The following is a 23839-nucleotide window of genomic DNA, read 5'->3' on the forward strand; positions in this document are numbered from 1 at the left end:
GACTTTACCAGAGTGAATGCAGAGGAATCCCCACAAGGTTGTTGGTGAGCCTCAAAAACAGGAAGGCCAGATTGGAGTTTGCCAAAAAAAACATGTAAAAGAGCCTGTGCAGTTCTGGAACAAGATCCTATACAATATCCTACAGACAGATGAGACAAAGATCATCTTCTTCCAGGTAAGAGAAGAGTCTGGAGAAGGAAAGGAACTGCTCAAGATCCAAAGCAGATCACTTCATCACTGAAGCTTGGTGATGGTGGTATAATGGCTTGGACATCCATGGCTGCCAATGAAACTGGTTCTCTTATATTTACAAAGATGTGACTGCTGATAAAAGCAGCAGCATGAATTCTGAAGTGTTTTGGGCAATACTATCTGCTCATATTCAGCCAAATGCTTCGGAACTCACTGGACAGTGCTTCACAGTGCAGATGGACAATGACCCGAAGCATATGGCGAAAGCAACCAAAGAATATTTTAACGCAAAGAAAGTGAAGGTTCTGCAATGGCCAGGTCAGTCACCTGACCTGAATCCAATCAAGCTGCATTCCACTTGCTGAAGACAAACTGAAGGGAAAATACCCCAAGAACAAGCAAGAAGTGAAGACAGCAACAGCAGAGACCTGGAGGAGCATCACCAGGGACCAAACCCAGTGCCTTGTGACGTCTATGGGTTCCAGATTTCAAACTGACATTGACTACAAAGGAATTTCAACCAAATATTAAAAGTGACAATTTGATTTATCATTATGTTAGTTAGTCCAATTACCTTTAATCACTTAAAAAGGTGGAAGGCTCATATAATGGGTTGTAATTCCTCCATCGCTGACCTGATTTGGATGTAAATATCCTCAAATTAAACGTGAAAATCTGCACTTACAGCACATCTTGATAGCTTCATTTCACATCCATTGTAGAGGTGTATGAAGCCAAAATGCTGAAAACTGTGTCAACATCCACATATTTATGGACCTGACTGTATGCTTTAATCACATTTTGATACATTTTCAGCAGTACTCAACTGATTTAGCAATTGTACTCCTGTAACACTGTCAGACAATGAGTCCCTGGATGTAAGCTGTTGATATAAGTCTGCCATTTGGCATTAATTTTACATGCCATCATCCACTCCTTCCACTAGCTACCTGTGACCATTTTCAAAACCCACTGAGCAAAGACCAACTTCAGCCTAAAACACACTAAAAATTTCAAGGTTTGATTTATACAGTAAGGCAACTCTGCAGTTTTTTTTGGTAGATTATGACAGATAATGACAGTGCTCATCTCCATGTGTGCAAATGTTCCACCAAAACAATTTCACCTGTAACTATTTTGAGGGAACACCAAAGTCCCATCTTTTGCTTAGTTCTACCTAAGACTACTGTAATTAATTTAAACAAATATAAACAAACCAGAATGTTTCCCCTACAGCAGAGTCAGTAAGGTGCATCTAAACCATTACGTTCTGCAGAATGGGCTGGCTAAACGAGACAAACTAATGACGAAGCTTTGAAAAAGGAGCAAATTCAATGTAGAAGAAATGGCAACGTAGTCTTTTTTATTCTACACATTATTCTTTGTTGTCAAAACCTGGTGCCTTCATTACATGCAATGCAACTCGACTACTGCTAGTAGCAGCTAATGTAGCCTCAAGCATTAAGCCTTAAACATTGATAAAGAGTAGGGTACAGAGGTTTGCTAAGCTAAAAAACTTCATGTTGCTCCTCATCTCTTGTTGCTGCTGTACAAAAGTATAATCCAGTCCATTCTGCTGTATTGTTCTTCTTGTTTCTATACTTTATCAGTTTCAGACAGAAACCGACTTGTTAAAATTACATGTATTGCATCTAAAATTATACATCAACCTACACCTAACATATCTGAACTTAATAATAAGGCAATAGCCTGTCTCGCCAGATCAATAATTTCGGACACTGAACACCCTCTTCATCACATGTTCTAGCTCCTCCCCTCTGGACGCAGATTTCGAGCACTAAGATGGCATTATGTCTGTTACAACAGAAGTTCTGTTCCATCAGCTATCGTCATCCTCAATAAGCCACCGCGCTGAACTTGAACTCTATTTTTGTGTGTCATATTGTGAATTTTTTTTTTGTCCTTGTATGTATGTTATGATGTGTGACATGACAGCTTGTGAAAACAAATTTCCTTCGGGACAATAAAGAGCTCTATCTAAACATTTTAATTCCATCCCTTTTCCTCTCCTCAAGTGATATCACAACAAACAAACAAAAAAACAAACAAAGACACTAACCTGCTTTCTGTCTGAAAACAGGAGTGGAGGCCGACCAGGAAGGGATGATTAGAAGCCTGCTCAAAGACATGCTTCTCTGTTTGGACCCAGTCAATGTCCTGGAATAGAAACGCACAAAAGACACACCCAAATGTCAATCAGAGATCATTCTGGCATAGTACCCTTGAACTTATAAAAGCTGAATAAGCACGGAGTTTCATCAACCATGCTACAAAGCTTGAGGTTCACTCGTGTAAGGTGGACAGCAGCAAGAGAAAAGGGCTGAGCCAGGAGAAGCAGCAGCAGGCCTATATTGATGTCTAGATGATAATATGTCTGGACATGGATGCTGCTCACGCTGACAGGGCAGGGACAGCAGAAGACTTCACCATTGATCGAGAGGTACTTGTCAATTTGTCAATCACACTGAGTGCATCTAATCAAGGCTAACTACTCCTATTGCTGCTGGCTGTGCTGCTACATGTGTTCACTGAGATCAATTTTTGATGACGATAGTTTATCTACACCTTTTTAGAAAGACTGGTAGCTTCGAAGAGGTCTGTCAGCTTAAGTCCAAGTGTTTTAGACAAGATACACAAGATGGAGGTTCAGTCTAAGACAAATGTTCATTGTGCTATGAATAACAGCTTCCATTAATTGTGCTAATTATGTTAATCATACATGGCAGTGACATGAGATTGATGACTTCACTATTAATTAACCTCCTTACATCTAAATAGAGGGAGGCATGCTGTTGTTGTTACACTGTACAGATGTAAAGACACAGTTCTGAGATACTGTATTAGAGATAATGTTTAAACTTCTGATGATGGCTAAATAATGGCTACATAAATTACAAGCTGTAACATATAAAGACATGTTTTCCAATAAAATGGAGGTTCACTTGCATGACATCATTGTCTTAAGATCATATGAAAAGCCTAAAGCTGAAGTGACTAGTCGGATATTTGATGCATTTCTCGGAAAATAACTGGACTAATTTCTATTGCAATAATTTAAATTTTAAACAAATACATAAACATTATCTTATTTAAGCTTCTACTTTTGTCTTTAGTGTCCTTTCTTCCACTGTCCTACACAGATGGCAAGACAAACAGTGCATCCCATGGTTGTTTATGATATTATGAAGAAATGTTATCAACCTTCAGCAGTAAAGAAGACAACTGGATTGATACTGATGCCTGTATAGACACAAATAAAGCTGTGAAGCCCTCTTTTACTAATTCTGTCATTACATTTCATTGCATTTTATTAATAGTTTATTGCATTAATTGTTGAATATTGCCTTTATGTTTACAGCCCTCATTGTCTTGCTCAAATTGGGCCAATAAATGAAGGCTAAAAAACATTTGATAGGTAGTTCCGGCATCAGCATTATCTGCAACTATTTAGATTTACCTCATCGTCATTGACCAGCTCCTTCTTGACGACCTTCATGGCATAAATACGTTCTGTTTTCTTCAGCTGCACTAACAGCACCTTGGCGTAGCTGCCTCTTCCGATCACCCTCAACAGATCGAAATCTGCTAGGCCCAGACTGGAGGGCGATTTTCCTGTGTCTCTGCTGCTACGTGCCTGTGAGGGGAGCAGACAAGGAAGGAAATTGGAACACAGTGATAGAGAGAGCATTAAAACCTTTCTACCAACAACACCATATGATGAACAGTAATTGAACTGTAAGACATTTGATTATGCATCATTTTGGCCGTCAAACTCCAAATCATTTTCTCAGTAAACTGTTGACATAGCGAATGGTTTTGTTTCAACAAGGGCCATTACTTTTGGGTGATTTTGTAAATGGGATGAAAACTACACCAAACATCTCTTATTGAGAATAAATCTTAGTAGAAATACCATTATGGTCCTACCAATAGCTTAGACACTTGATATAGTATAGTCCAACTTCCCTGTAAACCAGACTACCACCTTTAACTTTTCCCCACCCATCATCCCTCCTGTAATCTCTTCTGTAGTGAACCATTTTGACTACCTATCCATCTAGCCTGTCTTCGCCTGGCAACCTCGCTTCCCAGAGTCAGACATGTACTTGTAAATAAGATCATTTAGCTTGCTCTCTTTTATCTCTGTCTATCTGTGTCCAACTTGTACAATTCTTGGTGCATCTCCAGCTGTCCTGCTTCATCTAACAATCCTCCCCACCAAAGCCCAAACTACATCCCAAGTCATTAATCAGCCTCTGGTGTTAAGAGCTGTGATAAAAGGTTACTTTATTAGCTCCACCAAAGAAAATCAATATCCACAGCACTGCAAGGGTGCCTACAACTGCATGCACTCTATATCACACAGGCACAGAAGGTGAAAGAGGGATCACCCAAATGCAAGCCATTTAGAGGATGACAAAAACCTGTTTTAAATTACAGGTGATCTTATTCTTCCTGCCTCTCAAACAAACAGAGCCTATTTGTGTTTGTAAACATACATATATACACATATATTCATCTAGTCAACATGCCAGGGTGACAGCCCGAGTCACATATCAACATTTGAAAAGATATCTTTCTCACCTCTTTCTCTTCTCCATCGTAAGTCAAGCTTTCTCTGGAGTCTTTATTCTGAGGGCCTGAGAGGGGGGTGGGGGTGGGGTGGGGGGGGGGACCAGGAGAAGAGAGAGTGACAGACAGAGTGACAGACAGACAGAAGGAGGGGGGGCATGAGAGGGAAAAAAAAGAAGGGGAGAAAATAGGTGAGAGACAGTCACACGCTTTGTTCACAGCTGTGCTGTGCTAAAGTATTTTTTCTCTGCTTCGTTAGAAAAGAAAATACCCACTTTGCATTGTTTACCAAACAACAAAGACTGACTCTTTTTTGGATCCATACTAGTAACAGCACATCGCAACATAAACAATTATCCAACTGATATCAGTGCTTATAGTTCAACATAGATGCTTTTAGAATAGGCTAAAAAAAAGTCATCTGCATCCCATCATTACTATAATTGCAATCCTCAACACTCCAGATGGCCAAGGAGCATCTATAGCATGAGTTTCAGCTGCCTCTCTAACAATAACAGCTACGATCCTAAGCTCTGTCATTCCAGTCAACCTCTCAACCACCTGACTGGATTTAACTCTTGTGCTGGATGTAAACCCCCAAATGCAGCTGACCAACTTGTACTTGGCCAAAGTCACACTGAAGCAGCCAAGATCCCAAGGTCAGAGTGTTTATTCCTGACAGACAAGTATGGTGTTTTTACACATATTGTCTCTTAGCCAGTAAATCTTACAAAAAGACTGAGACTAAAAATAAAGTGATCCCACTAATGATTTAAACAACTTTGGATAACCATGACCTGGATGAATGAGAACCTACACAGACATAGACTATAACGGTCTCAACATTTTTTGACATGAACAAAACTGTCTTTTTAGGACAGGGGTCAAAAGCTGTCGGCAGTAAGTAAATTTAAGTCATCATGTCATGGGAAAGATATCTAAAAGTGGTAGTATATATTTTTTTAAAAACATCAAATGAATTATTTTTTTTTTAAATGACAGTTTCACACTTATAAACAGAAGTCAATAAGGAGCAACAGATAAACAGCTCAGAGGACTGTCTCTCTGGGCTGCCAGTCCATAAATTATTTTTTTTATTTTTGTCCAAACAAGTGTGTTGGCTGATTTCTATTTGTAAATGGAAATTGTCTTACCTGGCTGTTCATTTGGGTCTAACTGACTCAATGGTTGGCCGGGAATGGTAGGTTCCTGGACAAAAATATTCAACATTAAGTATAATCAGCATAGAAGCTATTTTGTAGTGTCTGTATGAGTCACAGTGATCTACTGTCATCAAATTAATGAGCATGACATACATCACAGATCTCACCTGGATCATAGGTCTGCCACATTCCACTGTCACCAGTTTATGGCACTTCTTGTGCACCAGCAGTTTGCAGTTAATGCATTTGTAGCCTTGTCTTCCCAGACCCCAGATTCGGTCTGTACAGATGGCACAGTGGGCTCGCTGCTCAGGAGGGCAGACAGAGAAAAATCAATATCACAAACAAGCACAAACTCTATTCTAGAAGAAGCTAAAGAGGAAGGAAATGGCTTTTGCAACATGAACAAATGCTTGTCAAGAATCAAATTGCACTGGAGATACTGTTCTGTATAAACACCATCACTCCTGCTCCATCAACCAATACAGACAAAAATTACTTAAGGGTAGCGGATGTCTTTCATTACATGTAAAATGGGTATTGTGCTTGAATTGACAACATATCAGCGAGCGATGTGAAATATTAGAAATACAGAATATCAAATAGTTACTTCTTACAGTGAAAAGCATTGTTGAATAAAATTCAGTATCATGTCTCACCCTGTTAAAGCGTTTGGCCTGAAAGGCGTGACCGCTGGCATAGTAAAGCTTCCTCCAGCGCCGGGCTCCACGCCGATATATTGATTCTGAGAAAAGAGGAAAGAGAAACAACCCTTACTTGTATTGGCATGCATTGGCATGTTTTGTATACCAACAATCAAATTGGAAACAGCAGTATCCGGAATATTTTCAAAAATGACAGTATCTCAGTTATCACCCTCAACATCCTTTTCACAGTTTTTACGATACAGGTATGTGACATTACATAAGTTGTACCACATTTATAGTAAATGCTTAAGAATTTACCGAGAAGTATTTCTTCTAGTGGTATCCAAAAATAAAAATAGAAGAAAAGCATTTTTTGTGACCAAGTATTTGGCAAGAAAACGCTTTCTATAGGTTTACTTTTGTCCATCCATCCATCCATCCATTTTCTTCCGCATATCCGGGAGCGGGTCGCGGAGGCAGCAGGCGAAGCAGGTTGTTCCAGACGTCCCTCCACCCAGCAATGCTTTCCAGCTCTTCCTGGGGGATCCCGAGGCGTTCCCAGGCCAGACGAGATATATAATTCACCCAGCGAGTTCTGGGTCTACCCCGGGGTCTCCTCCCAGACGGATGTGCTCGGAAAACCTCCAAAGGAAGTCTCCCTGGAAGCATCCGTATCAGACGGCCAAACCACCTCAACTGGCTCTTTTCGATGCGAAGGAGCAGCGGCTCCACTCCGAGCTCCCTCCGGATGTCTGAGCTCCTCACCCTATCTCTAAGGCTGAGCCCAGCCACCCTATGGAGGAAGCTCATTTCGGCCGCTTGTATCCGCAATCTTGTTCTTTCGGTCACTACCCAAAGCTCATGACCATAGGTGAGTGTTGGAACGTAGATGGACTGGTAAATCGAGAGCTTCGCTTTACGGCTCAGCTCCCTCTTCACCACGACGGTTCGGTACAACTCCTGCATTACTGCTGACGCCGCAACAATCCGCCTGTCCATCTCTCACTCCATTTTCCCATCACTCGTGAACAAGATCCCGAGATACTTGAACTCCTTTGCTTGGGGAAGCAACTCCGCCCCTAACCCAGAGGGAGCAATCCACCGGTTTCCGGCAGAGAACCATGGCCTCGGACTTGGAGGTGCTGATCCGCATCCCTGCCGCTTCACACTCGGCTGCAAACCGCTCCAGTGCGTGCTGGAGGTCATGGTCTGAGGATGCCAACAAAACCTCATCATCCGCAAAAAGCAGAGATGTGATCCCGAGGCCCCCAATCCGAAAACCCTCCCCACCACAACTGCGCCTCGAAATCCTGTCCATGAAAACCACAAACAGGATTGGAGACAAGGGACAGCCCTGGCAGAGTCCAACACCCACCGGAAACATGTCTGACTTAGTGCCAAGTATGCGGACACAGCTCTCACTTTGGTCGTACAGGGACCAAACGGCTCGTAGCAATGAGCCCGCGACCCCATACTCCCGCAGTGTACCCCACAAAGCCCCTCGGGGGACACGGTCATAGTCCTTCTCCAGATCCACAAAACACATGTAGACTGGCAGGTCGTACTCCCATGACCCCCTCAGCAGCTCTGCAAGGGTAAAGAGCTGGTCCGCTGTTCCACGACCGGGATGGAATCCGCATTGCTCGTCCTGAATCCGAGGTTCGACTATCGGTCGGATCCTCCCTTCCAGCACCCTAGAGTAAACTTTCCTGAGGAGGCTGAGAAGTGTGATACCGCAGTAGTTGGCACACTCTCCAGTCCCCCTTTTTGAAAATAGGGACCACCACCTCGGTCTGCCACTCCACAGGTACTGTACCTGATGCCCACGCGACATTGTATAGACGTGTCAACCAGGACAGTCCAACAATGTCCAGAGCCTTCAGCATCTCAGGGCGAATCTCGTCCACACCTGGCGCCTTGCCACCGAGGAGCTTCTTAACTACCTCGGCGACCTCTGCCACGGATATGGACGAAGATCCCCCCCCTCCCCCCCGAGTCTTCAGGCTCTGCCTCCTCCATAGGGGACGTGTTTATCGGGTTCAAGAGTTCCTCGAAGTGCTCTTTCCACCGCTCGACAATATCCCCAGTACGGGTCAACAGTTCTCCACCCCGACTGTACACAGCCTGAATAAAGCCCTGCCTCCCCTTCCTGAGGCGTCGAACGGTTTGCCAGAACTTCCACGAGGCCAACCGAAAGTCCTTCTCCATGGCCTCCCCGAACTCCTCCCACACACGAGTTTTAGCTTCCACAACCGCCACAGCTGCCGCCCTTTTGGCCAACCGGTACCTGTCAGCTGCTTCGGGAGACCCACAAGCCAACCAGGCTCGAAATGCCTCCTTTTTCAGCATGACGGCCTCCCTCACCGCTGGTGTCCACCAGCGGGTCTTTGGATTGCCGCCGCGACAGGCACCAAGTGACCTTCAGACCACAGCTCCGAGCAGCTGCTTCTGCAATGGAGGCTTTGAACATGGACCACTCAGAATCCATGTCCCCAACCTCCCCCGGGATGCAGGAGAAACTCTTCCAGAGGTAAGAGTTGAAAACCCTACAGACAGGGTCCTCCGCCAGACGTTCCCAGTTCACCCGCACTACACGTTTGGGTTTACCAGGTCTGTCCGGCAGTCTTCCCCACCATCGGATCCAACTCACCAGTTGACAGCTCTGCACCTCTCTTCACCCGAGTGTCCAAAACATACAGCCGCAGGTCTGACGATATGACTATAAAGTCGATCATCGACCTTTGGCCTAGGGTGCTCTGGTACCAAGTACACTTATGAGCAACCTTATGCTCGAACATGGTGTTTGTTATGGCCAATCCATGACTACCCCGGGCGGTACCCCTTCCAGGACACCACCCAAAGATTCCAAGAAGGCAGAATACTCTGAACTGCTCTTCGGCGCATAAGCACAGACAACAGTCAGAGTTTTCCTCTCTGCAACCCGAAGTCACAGAGAGGCGACCCTCTCATTCTCTGGGGAGAACTCCAACAAAGCAGCGCTCAGTCGGGGGCTTGTGAGTATCCCCACACCCGCCCAGCGCCTCTCACTTTGGGCAACTCCGGAGTAGGAGAGAGTCCAACCCCTCTCCAGGATTCTGGTTCCGGAACCCTTGCTGTGCGTGGAGGTGAGCCCAACTATATCTAGCCGGTATCGCTCCACCTCCCGCACCAGCTCAGGTTCCTTCCCCACCAGTGAGGTAACATTCCACGTCCCCAGAGCTAGTCTACGCCACCAGGGGGTGGCACGCCCAGGCCCCCGCTCCTGCCTACTGCCCGGTGTACATAGCACCCGACCCCGACTTCCTGCTCTGTAGGTGGTGGGCCTACTAGGCGGGGTTTACTTTTGTACTATTGTGAAATGCAACTACATATAGTTCAGAAAAGATCACTAGTTGATCTCTGCATGATCAATTTTTTTGTTCATGTGTGCTCAATGATTGGACTTTTCATAACGGTTGCACTTCTTTTTTTCATATTTCAGTTCAAAAATAATCAATGATTTTCACTGTGCAAACAAACAGGCTGAAAGTAGATTGACTGGCAGTTCGTTAAAAACAATTATGTCAAATAGCATTTGATATATAAAGCTAAAATTTCACAGATATTTTAAATATCTAAAGCTTTCGAAAAAATAAAATCAGGAAAATGGGAAATGGTTGAGCAGAAACTATTCCAAATATTTCAGTGATTTCAGATGGAATGACCCATATATTGATAAGCGTCTGATGTGCAGCCAGCCAACATTCTTCATGAGCAGGATGGACATATTTCCTTATGATGTTTTGATAACATCTATTAAGCTGTTGGAAATGCTAAGCAATCCAGTACCTCTCACAGAAAGTCAGAATCTTAAGTATAAACATAAGAGGTAAAGTGGCACAATTATACTTGTGCACCTTCACATCTCAAGCACAAGTGAACTGGTAGATAACTTCAATTTAAGTAAGTGCTGTGCTGTCTGTGTATAATTTTCACACTGATAAACCTACTGCTGATTCTTTGCACATTTTATTGATGTCACATATTTTTATTTAAACCAGCCTTTTTTGTGTAGCTACAAATCTTTTCTATGCTTTCTTCAAGATTTTTTTTCACAAGTTTAAAAAAACTCAAGCAAAACCAAAGAAAGTGAAGTTATTTCTAGACATCATTTTAACAAATTCAATTATCAAACTGTCCATATCTGGTGGAAAAAATGTTATTTTGAATAAAGGCATTTATTTAAGTATCTCAAATTTAAAATCTAAATTAAATACTGATTTTGTTGCAAAACTGGCTGTCAAAATGAAGTAAAACTAAAGATGGAAACTATTTAACTTACTGTCTTCACCTGGACAGGGCATGCCAGGTTTCTCTGGTACACATGGGAAAACTGGAAAGAAAAACAAGCACATCATTACCTTTAGAAAGCTTCAATTTATTTTTAAGGATGGCAAGTCTGACAGCATTCAAGTGAGGATTTTTGTGTGCTGCTCAATACATTTCCCTTTTTCCTCATCACAACAGCAGACCTCCTGCAGCAAAACCTACCAACTCAAGCAATTCCTCATTTATAAAAAATGTCCATATTGTTTTCATGACGGTGCAAGTGAGTTATAGAAAGTGGAAAAACACTGGCATCCACTGCACTCTTGACCCGTCACCTCTGATTTGATTAAAACTTTACATTAACCACATCCCTCATCCCTGCTACCCCCAGGTTACATGCTTATGCACACACAGCTTGTCAATCAAATGTTCCATATAACCACATATATATATAACCCTCACCCCAAGCCCATCCTGTATTGGCCCTGACCTCTGCATTCACATAGATGCACAACTATTTGTCAAGTACGCCAAGCTTGGACAGGGGAGTGAACTAGCTTAAGGGCCTATAGACAGACATCAACAGCGGGAGTAATATTGTTTTTACAGCCCACTGGAGGACTAACCATATGTTTTCATGCTTTTTGCAGTGTGCAGTATCTAGCTGACTGTACTCAGAAATAAACAGAAATGTAAATGCACACACAGCCATGCAAACGGAAAGGAAAAGGAAACTAAAAGCAACCAGATTAAGTTTTAAATAGATGGCGAACCACATCCAAATATGTAATTTGCATCTTTGTAGGCTGAAAAAATGCCAGAAAAAAAGACGAAACATCTCATTCAATATATGCTCAGACCAACAGCTCCAGACTCCAAATAAACTGTGTTAAACTATCTTGATTATGCGTACTATAGTTAAAATACAATAATTAAAACATGCATTTAGACTGAATGGTAACAATGCTGTGAATATATGCTCACAGTCCAAATAAAAATAACAAGGAATGTTCTGTTGATTTCCCCATGCCTGAAGAACATAAATACAGTTGCAAACAAAATTATTCAACCCCCAGTGCCAATTTGGGTTTTAAGTACTGCAGTATCTACAAATTTTAAGTTGTTTGGAAAAAATTTAACATACAAGTGGATTTTAAACAGCTGAATGTAACCAATAATACAAGGGTTTTCTCTAAATTCCACACAAAATGTTAATTTTAATAACTAGTGCAGTTTCAGAATTATTCAACCCCCCTACATTCCTTATAAAGACACACACAATTATAAAGACACACAATTGCAAATCAAGTGTGGTTAATAATGCCCCAAGCTTTTATAATGTGCATGAAAGCTAACATTAGTTGCAAATTCTCTTTTCTGTATGCTTGGATTTGCATCTTATAGTTTAATATTGTATCAAAGTCAAGAACACTACCCTAAAAAATTAAGAAAATGGCAATGTCCGTGCATAAGCAATGAAATGGATCCAAAAAGGTAGCATGTGTACTAAATTGTTCTAAGGATATTTTTGAACGCGCAGTTCGCTAGGTAATGGGTTTACATAAAGTGGCCACACTACCTGACCAGGGAGAAAGAATAACTTAACCACCACTACCACCAGATTTTTATGGAGACAAGTACCAAAATAGCTTGAGTGACTATAAAAAAGCTACAATAAGATATTCTGACATCAGGAACTAATCAGTAACTGATATTTAGTTGGTACAGTAAGATACAACTTCACACCAAAGGGCTTCTTCAGGTACTCAAAGATGGGAACCTCTATTGACCGACAGCAAACACATAAAAATCAGCTCAAAATTTCTTAAATCCATTTACATAATCCATAGTTGTTTTGTAATCATATTTTCCAAAGCGTTGAAAGAAAATAAGAACTTCTGTAGGCCTGTGATTTATCAGTATATATGGCTGGAGATGGAAGATGACAATACACCCAATCTACAGTAAGGCATGTCGGTGCCGAATGCTGTTCTTGGCCTGATAGGCTTCATCAGGTACTGCAAAACTATAATAAGTAGAAAACGAGATGAATTTGATCAAATATCAGGAAATCTCAGAAGCTAATTTTATGCTGATATTGAATAAGATGATGCTTGACATTTGGCTTTCCAGCAACAAGACCATGCTTATCACATTGTTTACTCAGGCTGGGTTTCCCAAGACATCCTAGAATATTCTAGAGTGGTATTGGTAGTTGAAGGATTTAAATCTCACAGGAAATCTTTATTGGGATTTGGCGAAGATAGTTGCAGCAGACATACTCAAGAATTATGCTGAACTAGGTCACTTTCCCATGAGGAAGGAACTCAGATTCTTCGTTTGGATTACCAGAAGGTATTGTTTGGTTAAATATCTTATTTGCAAAAGGTTATAACAGTCATAAAATGCTCCAGCAAGTTTTAAAGACACTTGTCATTAGGGGGTGGAATAATTTTGAAACTGCACTAGTTATTAAAATTAACATTTTGTGTGGAATTGAGAGAAAACCCTTGTATTATTGGTTACATTCAGCTGTTTAAAATCCACTTGCATGTTAAATTTATTCCGAACAACTTAAAAGTTGTAGATAGTACTTAAAACCCAAATTGGCACTGGGGGTTGAATAATTTTGGTTGCAACTGTAATAGTCACCAAAGCAGCATTAAAGGAGAGACTAATTACTAGTATTGGCAGGAGGTTAACTAAAAATGGCAAGCTTTGTGCCCATCAACACTGATGATCTGTGTTGGCACATTTCATCAGTTATGATCCTGAGCCTGAAGTCTTGCATAAGGTAGTTCACTGACCAGAAATTAAACATTTAATAACGCTGCCAATCTGGCATACCATCAGACTCCCAACAGAGAGGTGAGTGGACCAGGAGAGCAAAGAGTAGACAATAATCAGTTTCTCAAAGGTTTCATTTATTACTAAGCATGGAATTGGTCAGAATCAACATCTTACTGAGTGCACTACACAAGAACATTATTTAAGTCAAATTCAGAAAGTGTGTAGAGAATGTTATAAATAGGGTCTGTGCGAAAAGCAGTAAGGCTCACCATGGATAATGAGCTCTGAGTCTTTGTTTAGATCATAGAGTCGCAGTGCTTCCTCCAATTCCAGCTGAGATGACACGGTGCAGGGGTCACCTAGCGGTAGAAGAGAGGCCAAATGTCATTCACAACACTCACGTGTACACAAGAATTCAAGCTGTAGAGAAATCTGGTGAAGGTGTAAACAATAAAGTTATGATAACTTCTTCCTCAACAACATACACGATTGTCAAGTCAAACTTATCATTTAGGCACATCGCGTGGATATGACATTGCAGTTAAAGGACAACATTTTCTTTTGCATGACAGAACACCTGAATTAACATCATATTTAGAGGAATGACTCCATAATGCGAGCCAAATTATTTACTTATTCAAGTAAAAAAAAATGTATCTGTTGTAAAAGTACATCAGTGAATTTTTAGCAGCAGAAAAAAAACAATCACTTCATTTTCAGTAATGGTCAGTTTTGTTATTAATCATTTTTGGCATAAGTAGAGTCACAATTTAGTTAATTACTTAATTTGGTGACAAAAAAATGTCAGCAGTATTATTGATAATCTAATCAGGGCTCCGGACTGCGAGTAAATGGTCGCATTTTGCGACCAAAATTTAAGCGAGTGTGAGTAAATTTTTCATCTACTCGTGCATGTGCGACCAGTAAATTTGCCGATTTCTTTTTAAATTATTATTGAACATTTTTTGTTACTGTCAAATGTCTGCTCCACACTTAAGCCCAGTAGACATTCATTTCAATCTGTTTCTTTTTAATTGCGCATGGCTACTTGTACCATGATTGATAATTAAAATGCTACTCAGACACAGCTCTAATTATTTCCTTAAAATTAACAGGAAAAGCCAGGTGTTGCACGACACTCAAAGATAGACTGTGTGAGCCAACATTCAGAACATCGATTCTATTTTTAGTGCTCTACCTAACTAAGCACAATAACAAACTGCTGATACCATAAACGGCACAAGAACAGAAACTATGACACACAGCGTAATGAAAATAATAAAATCTACTGGAGACTGATGTTGAACTTGTAAGGGGACTGCGACAACCATCATGTCAAAGGTAACGTGACTGTCTGGTTTTATGGTGACACGAGACACTCAAACCATTTCGAGGAAGGCCTGCAACTGATTACTGTTTTTTAACTTTAAATTCATTCCTGAAATACTTTGTCACTTAAATATTATATAATATTTATAATTCACACTGTTATTTCTATTTGTAAACAGACTGTTTTGCACAATTTTTTAAAGATGTCTTGCACTGAAAAGGAGAAGCTTTCCAATTTCATTATACACTGCATGGCAATAAAGCATATTCTATCATATTCTATAAATAAATGTGGGGGCTATCCAAAAACAATCAAAAATTCCGGTCAACTATCTGGTACCCAAAATGATATCTGAAACCATGTGGTTAAACAACAGATCAAAAGAGATTCACTTTATTATGACAGAACACAAAACAAGCACGGAATCTTTATATTTGAGAGGCTCAAACAAGTATTTTTGTGTTAAATGAATTATCAAAATTGCTGTTTGTGGATTTTATGTTAATCAATCATCAAGATCTACATACAAACTCATGTTTTTGCCCACAAAAAAGTGGCTTGACTTTAGTGATCAATTAATAAACACATCGTTTTCCAAAGTGAAGTGAAATTAGTTAAAGGGGAACTTCGGATTTTTTCAACCTGAGGTCTGTTTTCATATGTCATTTCATACATGTGAGTGATGGAGAAACGGATTTTCAACATAGCTCCAGTATTTAGCCAGGCAGTCAGCTTAGCAGCTCAGCTAGCGAAAAGTATGGGGCAAGTGCCGCCCCCCCGCGTCAAAGTCCGCCCTAACATGCTTTTTTTTATAGCTCGCGAGCCATCGCGTGATTTCAGAACAAGATTTGCTTTCTAGCGTCCTGAGCTTTGGATACAGACTACAACAAAGAGCGATCGCCAGGTAATGTAGAGGTTTTCGTTCACTTCTCATCTCTAGTATGTTGTGGAACACTCGTTGAGACTATCCGAGCCAGTCAGTGTGGGAAATAAGCACGTTAGGGTGGACTTTGACACGGGGGGGGGGGGGGGGGGGGGGGCTCTTGCCCCATACTTTTCGCTAGCTGAGCTGCTAGCTGAGGTGCTAAGCTGCCTGCCTGGCTAAATACTGGAGCTATGTTGAAAATTCATTTCTCCATCACTCACATGTATGAAATGACATATGAAAACAGACCCCAGGTTGAAAAAAAACGAAGTTCCCCTATAAGATTGCTTTTTAAAAATCAAACAGTCTGATGTCATGAATTTTGCACCAGCTTAATTTCCCTCATGGCAGTATTTTCAGTAACTTTGTCCAGCTATATCAAATTCCACCAAAACATTTTTACAAATATTTGCAGGTAAAAAAAACTTTTTGCCATCTAGGTCAAAAGAAATCATGTGTATACCTGAATTATCATTAATTGAACAAATGGGAAAACAGGGAGAAAAAGACCTACTGTCTAAATATTATAACCTGATTATGTCAAATTCCAAGGACTCTTCAATAGATACATTGAATGCATGGAGAAATGACATACAAGAAGATATAGATGAAACAGACTGAAACGAGGCCTGTCGAAGGCCCAAAAACAAACCATATGCGATTTAAGTTACGACAAGGGTTTATATGACCCTGGAAAAACTCCATCATATGTCAAATCATACTCCTGATATGTGTGTTAAATGTCAAGATAATAAAGAAACTCTTTTTCACTGTTTATGGGAGTGTCCAAAGATAAAAAGAGTTATTTAACGTCAAGATTCCTTTTTGTGCCAAAAGTTGTATACTGGGAATATATCCCAAAGATTTTGCATATACTAAGAAACAAACTAAAGTGTTGGACTTTGGACTGTTACATGCCAGAAGAGCTATCACCCCGGAAATGGAAGAGCATGGAAGCTCCTTCTATAACACAATGTATAAAAGAACTATCAGAATGCATTGGATTGGAAAGACTGACTTACAAAGGAAAACTGGAGGAATTTGTACAATTATGGGAACTGTATATGAACGTTATAGCACCTGGAAACTAAGCACGACATTCAAACTATTTCTGTTTTATTTTCTATAACTGTTACTGTTAAGTACATGTTACTTAGTTGTGTATGTGTACATACACGTGCGTATAGGTGTCATTTGGTGCAGGTGTAAGGTATTAGTGTTTTCATCTACAGTGGGTAAGGAAAGTATTCAGACCCCTTGAAATTTTTCACTCTCTGTGTCATTGCAGCCATTTGCCAAAATCAAAAAAGTTCATTTTATTTCTCATTAATGTACACTCAGCACCCCGTCTTGACAGAAAAAAACAGAAATGTAGAAATTTTTGCAAATTTATTAAAAAAGAAAAACTGAAATATCACATGGTCATAAGTATTCAGACCCTGTGCTCAGTATTGAGTAGAAGCACCCTTTTCAGCTAGTACAGCCATGAGTCTTCTTGGGAATGACGCAACAAGTTTTTCACACCTGGACTTGGGGATCCTCTGCCATTCTTCCTTGCAGATCCTCTCCAGTTCTGTCAGGTTGGATGGTGAATGTTGGTGGACAGCCATTTTGAGGTCTCTCCAGCGATGCTCAATTTTAGCTGTGTGCTTAGGGTCATTATCCTGTTATCCTGTTGAAAGGTGAACCTTCGGCCCAGTCTGAGGTCCTGAGCACTCTGGAAGAGGTTTTCCACCAGGATATCTCTGTACTTGGCCGCATTCATCCTTCCTTCAATTGCAACCGGTCGTCCTGTCCCTGCAGCTGAAAAACACCCCCACAACATGATGCTCCCACCACCATGTTTCACTGAAGGGATTGTATTGGGCAGGTGATGAGCAGTGCCTGGTTTTCTCCACACATACCGCTTAGAATTAACACCAAAAAGTTCAATCTTGATCTCATCAGACCAGAGAATCTTATTTCTCAGTCCTTCATGTGTTTTTTGGCAAACTCAATGTGTCTTGCACTGAGGAGAGGCTTCCGTCGGGTCACTCTGCCATAAAGCCCCGACTGGTGGTGATAGCTGACTTTGTGGAACTTTCTCCTATCTCCCGACTGCATCTCTGGAGCTCAGCCACAGTGATCTTTGGGTTCTTCTTTACCTCTCTCACCAAGGCTCTTCTCCCACAATTGCTCAGTTTGGCTGGACGGCCAGGTCTAGGAAGAGTTGTGGTCGTCCCAAACTTCTTCCATTTGAGGATTATGGAGGCCACTGTGCTCTTAGGAACCTTGAGTGCTGCAGAAATTCTTTTGTAACCTTGGCCAGATCTGTGTCTTGCCACATTTCTGTCTCTGAGCTCCTTGGGCAGTTCCTTCAACCTCATGATTCTCATTTGCTCTGACATGCACTGTGAGCTGTAAGGTCTTATATAGACAGGTGTGTGCCTTTCCTAATCAAGTTCAATCAGTTTAATTAAACAGAGCAGGACTTCAATAAAGAAGCAGAACCATCTCGAGGAGGATCAGAAGAAATGGACAGCATGTGAGTTACACACGTGGACAAAATTGTTGGTACCCCTCAGTTAAAGAAGGAAAAACCCACAATTCTCACTGAAATCACTTGAAACTCACAAAAGTAACAATAAATAAAAATTTATTGAAAATTAAATAATCAAAATCAGCCATCACTTTTGAATTGTTGATTAACATAATTATTTAAAAAAAAAAAACTAATGAAATAGGGCTGGACAAAAATGATGGTACCCATAACTTAATATTTTGTTGCACAACCTTTTGAGGCAATCACTGCAATTAAACGATTTCTGTATTTGTCAATGAGCGTTCTGCAGCTGTCAACAGGTATTTTGGCCCACTCCTCATGAGCAAACAGCTCCAGTTGTCTCAGGTTTGATGGGTGTCTTCTCCAAATGGCATGTTTCAGCTCCTTCCACATATGTTCAATGGGATTCAGATCTGGGCTCATAGAAGACCACTTTAGAATAGTCCAACGCTTTTCTCTCAGCCATTCTTGGGTGTTTTTGGCTGTGTGTTTTGGATCGTTGTCCTGTTGGAAGACCCATGACCTGCGACTGAGACCAAGCTTTCTGACACTAGGCAGCACATTTCTCTCCAGAATGCCTTGATAGTCTTCAGATTTCATCGTACCTTGCACACTTTCAAGACACCTAGTGCCAGATGCAGCAAAGCAGCCCCAAAACATTACTGAGCCTCCTCCATGTTTCACCGTAGGGACAGTGTTCTTTTCTTCGTATGCTTGGTTTTTGAGTCTATGAACATAGAGTTGATGTGCCTTACCAAAAAGCTCCAGTTTGGTCTCATCTGTCCAAAGGACATTCTCCCAGAAGCTTTGTGGCTTGTCAACATGCATTTTTGCAAATTCCAGTCTCGCTTTTTTATGAGTTTTTTTCAGCAGTGGTGTCCTCCTTGGTCGTCTCCCATGAAGTCCACTTTGGCTCGAACAACGACGAATGGTGCGATCTGACACTGATGTACCTTGGCCTTGGAGTTCACCTTTAATTTCTTTGGAGGTTGCTCTGGGCTCTTTGGATACAATTCCAACGATCCGTCTCTTCAATTTGTCATCAATTTTCCTCTTGCGGCCACGTCCAGGGAGGTTGGCTACTGTCCCGTGGGTCTTGAACTTCTGAATAATATGAGCCACTGTTGTCACAGGAACTTCAAGCTGTTTAGAGATGGTCTTATAGCCTTTACCTTTAAGATGTTTGTCTATAATTTTTTTTCGGATGTCCTGGGACAATTCTCTCCTTCGCTTTCTGTTGTCCATGTTCAGTGTGGTACACACCTTTTCACCAAACAGCAGGGTGACTACTTGTCTCCCTTTAAATAGGCAGACTGACTGATTATGAGTTTGGAAACACCTGTGATGTCAATTAAATGACACACCTGAGTTAATCATGTCACTCTGGTCAAATAGTTTTCAATCTTTTATAGAGGTACCATCATTTTTGTCCAGGCCTGTTTCATTAGTTTGTTTTTTTAAATAATTATGTTAATCAACAATTCAAAAGTAATGGCTGTTTTTGATGATTTAATTTTCAATAAATTTTTATTTATTGTTACTTTTGTGAGTTTCAAGTGATTTCAGTGAGAATTGTGGGTTTTTCCTTCTTTAACTGAGGGGTACCAACAATTTTGTCCACGTGTGTAAATATGAATGTCGCTGCAAAGGGTCTGAATACTTATGACCATGTGATATTTCAGTTTTTCTTTTTTAACAAATTTGCAAAAATTTCTACATTTCTGTTTTTTTCTGTCAAGATGGGGTGCTGAGTGTACATTAATGAGAAATAAAATGAACTTTTTGATTTTGGCAAATGGCTGCAATGACACAGAGAGTTAAAACATTTTAAGGGGTCTGAATACTTTCCGTACCCACTGTATGTCCTTCATGTATATTATCATTTGTCTTGTCTTGTTCACCTTTCATTATAAAAGTTGAAAACCAAAAAAAATATTGGGGGAAAAAAAAACTTGATTTTGCTACAACAATCTGGGCATCATTTTTCTCCAAAGCTGGTTTGCAGTAAGCAAGTCTGCTCATTTGTTCTTCAGGTTCACACCATACAGGTGATGTCCTGTACCCACAATGACTAAAAGAAAACTCACATCTGATGGAGGAACACAGGGTAAAAAAATAAAGGACTCTGATCATCAGATGATTCAGTTTGCCTGTGCAACAACATTTCACAGAGTAAATCTTAAAAGCTGTGCATTCATGTGAATATTGCCTTCAAATGTTTCCCTGGAGGTGAAATCAAATGAGCATGGTATTTTTAGCAGGAAAAATCAGTTTGATAAATTGAGCATTTTTTGAAAAACACACTGATCAACAACAACAATAAAATCACTTGTCTAATGTTGTGGAGGTCTCCCTTGTGTTGACAAAACAGCTCCGGCCTATCAGGAAATGGACATGGGATATCTAAAAGTGTCCAGAAAAATGTTTAGGTAGGTAGTATGTACCAAAACAACATCCACATGAATGCCAGGATCCAACTCTTCCCAGCGGATTATTGTAATATAATTAGGGCTACAACAACGAATCGATAAAATCGATAATAATCGATTATTAAAAGCGTTGGCAACGAATTGCATTATTGATTCGTTGTGTCGCGTGATTCATGCGTCACTCGCCATGTCACGGAGCCGTCTACTTCACCTGCAGAGCGAGTTGAACAGAGCGAGGTGGAGGCAGAGCAGAGGAGGTATTTTCAAAGGAAAGTAAAGTCAACAAATGAAACATGACCAGCACAGAGAAAACAGTTTGATCGAAGTCCTCAAAAGAGTGGGAGCATTTCACGCTTCACAAAACAAAGACATGCTGCGTGTCCACTACATGCAAATGCATGCATCTGAAAATCGCACTGATGCCGGACAGTCACGAGCGGGCCACTACATGATCACATGACCGCACTTTCAGCTTGACGGTCTGATAGATGCGTCTGATAAACACAGCGGCTCGGCCGCAAACTTTCGAAAACACTTCAGGGAAAAGTATTTCTAAAGCATTTGAGGCGAGAAATAATCTGTGCAGCAGCTGAACCTGTCCTGGTTTTAGTTCACCGACGGCTAGTTTAGATGTTGAAGGACAGTAGAAGAGTCTATTTTATGCAAATGAGCTGCAGGTAAACACACCGGATCGCAGCTGGAAATGCACCAACCGGACCAGCATGCCATATGCGATGTGTCGCATCTAGTTGACATGCATCTTAAGTCGCTGCATTATCCCACATGTGTTTCGTTTTAAAGTGAGGAAATGTAATATCAGTCTCTCTGGTAGCTTGTCTAATGCTAGGGTTTGCTTATTAACTGATTAATGGCAGAGATAGGGCGTGTGTGACTGTGAGAGATAGGTTTTATTTCACTTTCATCAGCTAAAGCATGGTTTGAATATGCATTAAAAATAAATGTAACTTGCACACTATAGTGGTAATAATTTAAAACTTAAGCCTCAAGTTTTAATTTTCTGACATCTGAGTGAAGACACTGGTCTGTGTTGGAGTGAGGCAGGATGAATTGCATTGATAGGCTTTATGATGAGAAAGACATCATGTCCACCACAGCAAGCAGCTGTCTCACTGAGAGCATCCTCAACATGAACGTCACTGACGTGAGGCCTCTGTTGATGGTTGAAGATGAAGGCTTCACTATAATGATCTTATTTGTTCTGTCTATTTCTGAATAAAGAGGTGGAAATTAAAAATGTTTTTTTTATCCAATTCATCAATTAATCGAAAAAATAATCAGCAGATTAATCGATTATTAAAATAATCGTTAGTTGCAGCCCTAAATATAATTAGATGATAAAAGTTCTTCACTTCACCTGTTGTGGTATTATGTTATGGCTGATTGCTATATGTCCGCAGCAGTAACACATGATTGGCATGAAACAATTACATATAATTTTTTTAATTAGTGTGACAATGACTTAAGTTCACATTGCGCATGTGTAAATGTGTGTTTTCCATGAATTAGGCAGCAGGAGAGACAACTAGCACTGAACTTAATAACAACCATCAAGCAGCTTGTCTTTCTCACCGAGGCTAATGACTCTAGTGATCGCATGTGGGTGGCTACCAGCAGGAGTTGATCAGAGTCTAATGAGTTTGGGCAGACTGACCTTATCCTGGGCAGAACGATCTGATGGCTCCATCTTTCCTATGTCAGTATTAACGCTGCCTGACTCTGACAAGGAATTGCAAAGCAGTAGGGATGAGAATTTCGACTAATTTCCGAATCGACTAGTCGCAAATAAAATTTGCGACTAGTCGGTTCAGAAAACTTGCAATTTAACCCTTTAAGCGCCAAAGTCGCAATATTGCAACAAGCAACATTGCTGAACAAAACAAGCCAAAGCTTCAAATATACTGCCTCATGTGCCTCATGTACTGTACACCAGGAGATGGCGGACATCCGGAACTTCAATCTGAGCATCAGTCGTGGGCGTGTTTTCATTCAAAGTTTTGGAGTTCACAGAATTTGAAAACCGAGGAGACAAGACTCGCCGTCGGAGCGTATCAGAGCGCAAGACGGCACATTTTAGAGTGAGAAAACTCACCATACCGAGAGGTCTGGTCAACGCTGACAAAGTACTTTGGCAAGTAATGACTTACTCATATTCTGAAGAGGAATATTCACCCTCTGATGAAGATGTTCAGTCATCCACAGACAGAAAGTGCCGCTGCGTCTGTGCGTAACGGCAGCGGGTCGGTGTGTCATGACAGTCCACAAGCAGCACATACTGGAGCCGATGCTTTGCTTCACGGGGTCCGGAGTGGCAAGAGGGGACGTGGTGGGTGTAGCTGGAGTGGTCAAAACACCGCTAATGAGGAGGGGGATAGCGGGGGATGAAAAAAAAAACGCAGAAATAGCAGCAGACGTGGGAGAAAATGCACTGATAATAACGATGGAGGCTGCAGTGGCGTTCACGGCCCCGTCGTAAATGACGATGATGATGGCTGGGTTTGCTTGGCAGATGAGGAAGAGTTTCACAAGTGGATCAGACATTTTGATAAGCCTGTTGGGTATCGTTGAGAGAGCGATCAAAGGAACCATAACTGATTTAATGAGCCATTCGCAGTTTCACTGTACCGGCCGTGTGTACTTTGACTTGCATGGCTTAATCTTTGAGACAAGCATATGCTACTGGCAGGATCAACCAGGTAGCCCAGACGCCCGAGCGTAGAGCTGCATGGTGGCACCCGGTCGGGACCGGGGGAAGCGAAGCGTGGCTGTGCCGGGGGGGGGGGGGGGGGGGGGGGGACAGGCGGTGTAGGTTTGGAGAAACGAACGTATCATCCGGAGGTCCTGCTACATGTGCGTGTGAGGGGAGGGGAGGAGGAGCAATTCTCTCCCTGGCTGCTCAGGC

At 41.4% G+C, this 23839-nt stretch overlaps 1 protein-coding gene across 4 annotated transcripts in view; it reads right to left on the bottom strand.

The window, feature by feature from the left end:
- prkci (protein kinase C, iota) overlaps positions 1–23839 on the bottom strand; it is a 70448-nt gene that overhangs the window by 27642 nt on the left and 18967 nt on the right. For 3 of the 4 annotated variants that reach the window (XM_051953368.1, XM_051953366.1, XM_051953369.1), the window contains 8 exons: positions 13963–14052; positions 10917–10967; positions 6608–6693; positions 6116–6253; positions 5940–5994; positions 4798–4853; positions 3671–3847; positions 2273–2370 (listed from right to left, as the gene is read on the bottom strand). In XM_051953368.1, coding sequence (XP_051809328.1) covers positions 2273–2370; positions 3671–3847; positions 4798–4853; positions 5940–5994; positions 6116–6253; positions 6608–6693; positions 10917–10967; positions 13963–14052 — 751 coding nt within the window. The remainder of the gene's footprint in view (positions 1–2272; positions 2371–3670; positions 3848–4797; positions 4854–5939; positions 5995–6115; positions 6254–6607; positions 6694–10916; positions 10968–13962; positions 14053–23839) is intronic. The other variant, XM_051953367.1, reaches the window with a different exon arrangement.

This window comes from Acanthochromis polyacanthus, chromosome 9 (assembly GCF_021347895.1).
Source record: "Acanthochromis polyacanthus isolate Apoly-LR-REF ecotype Palm Island chromosome 9, KAUST_Apoly_ChrSc, whole genome shotgun sequence".
NCBI lineage: Eukaryota > Metazoa > Chordata > Actinopteri > Pomacentridae > Acanthochromis > Acanthochromis polyacanthus.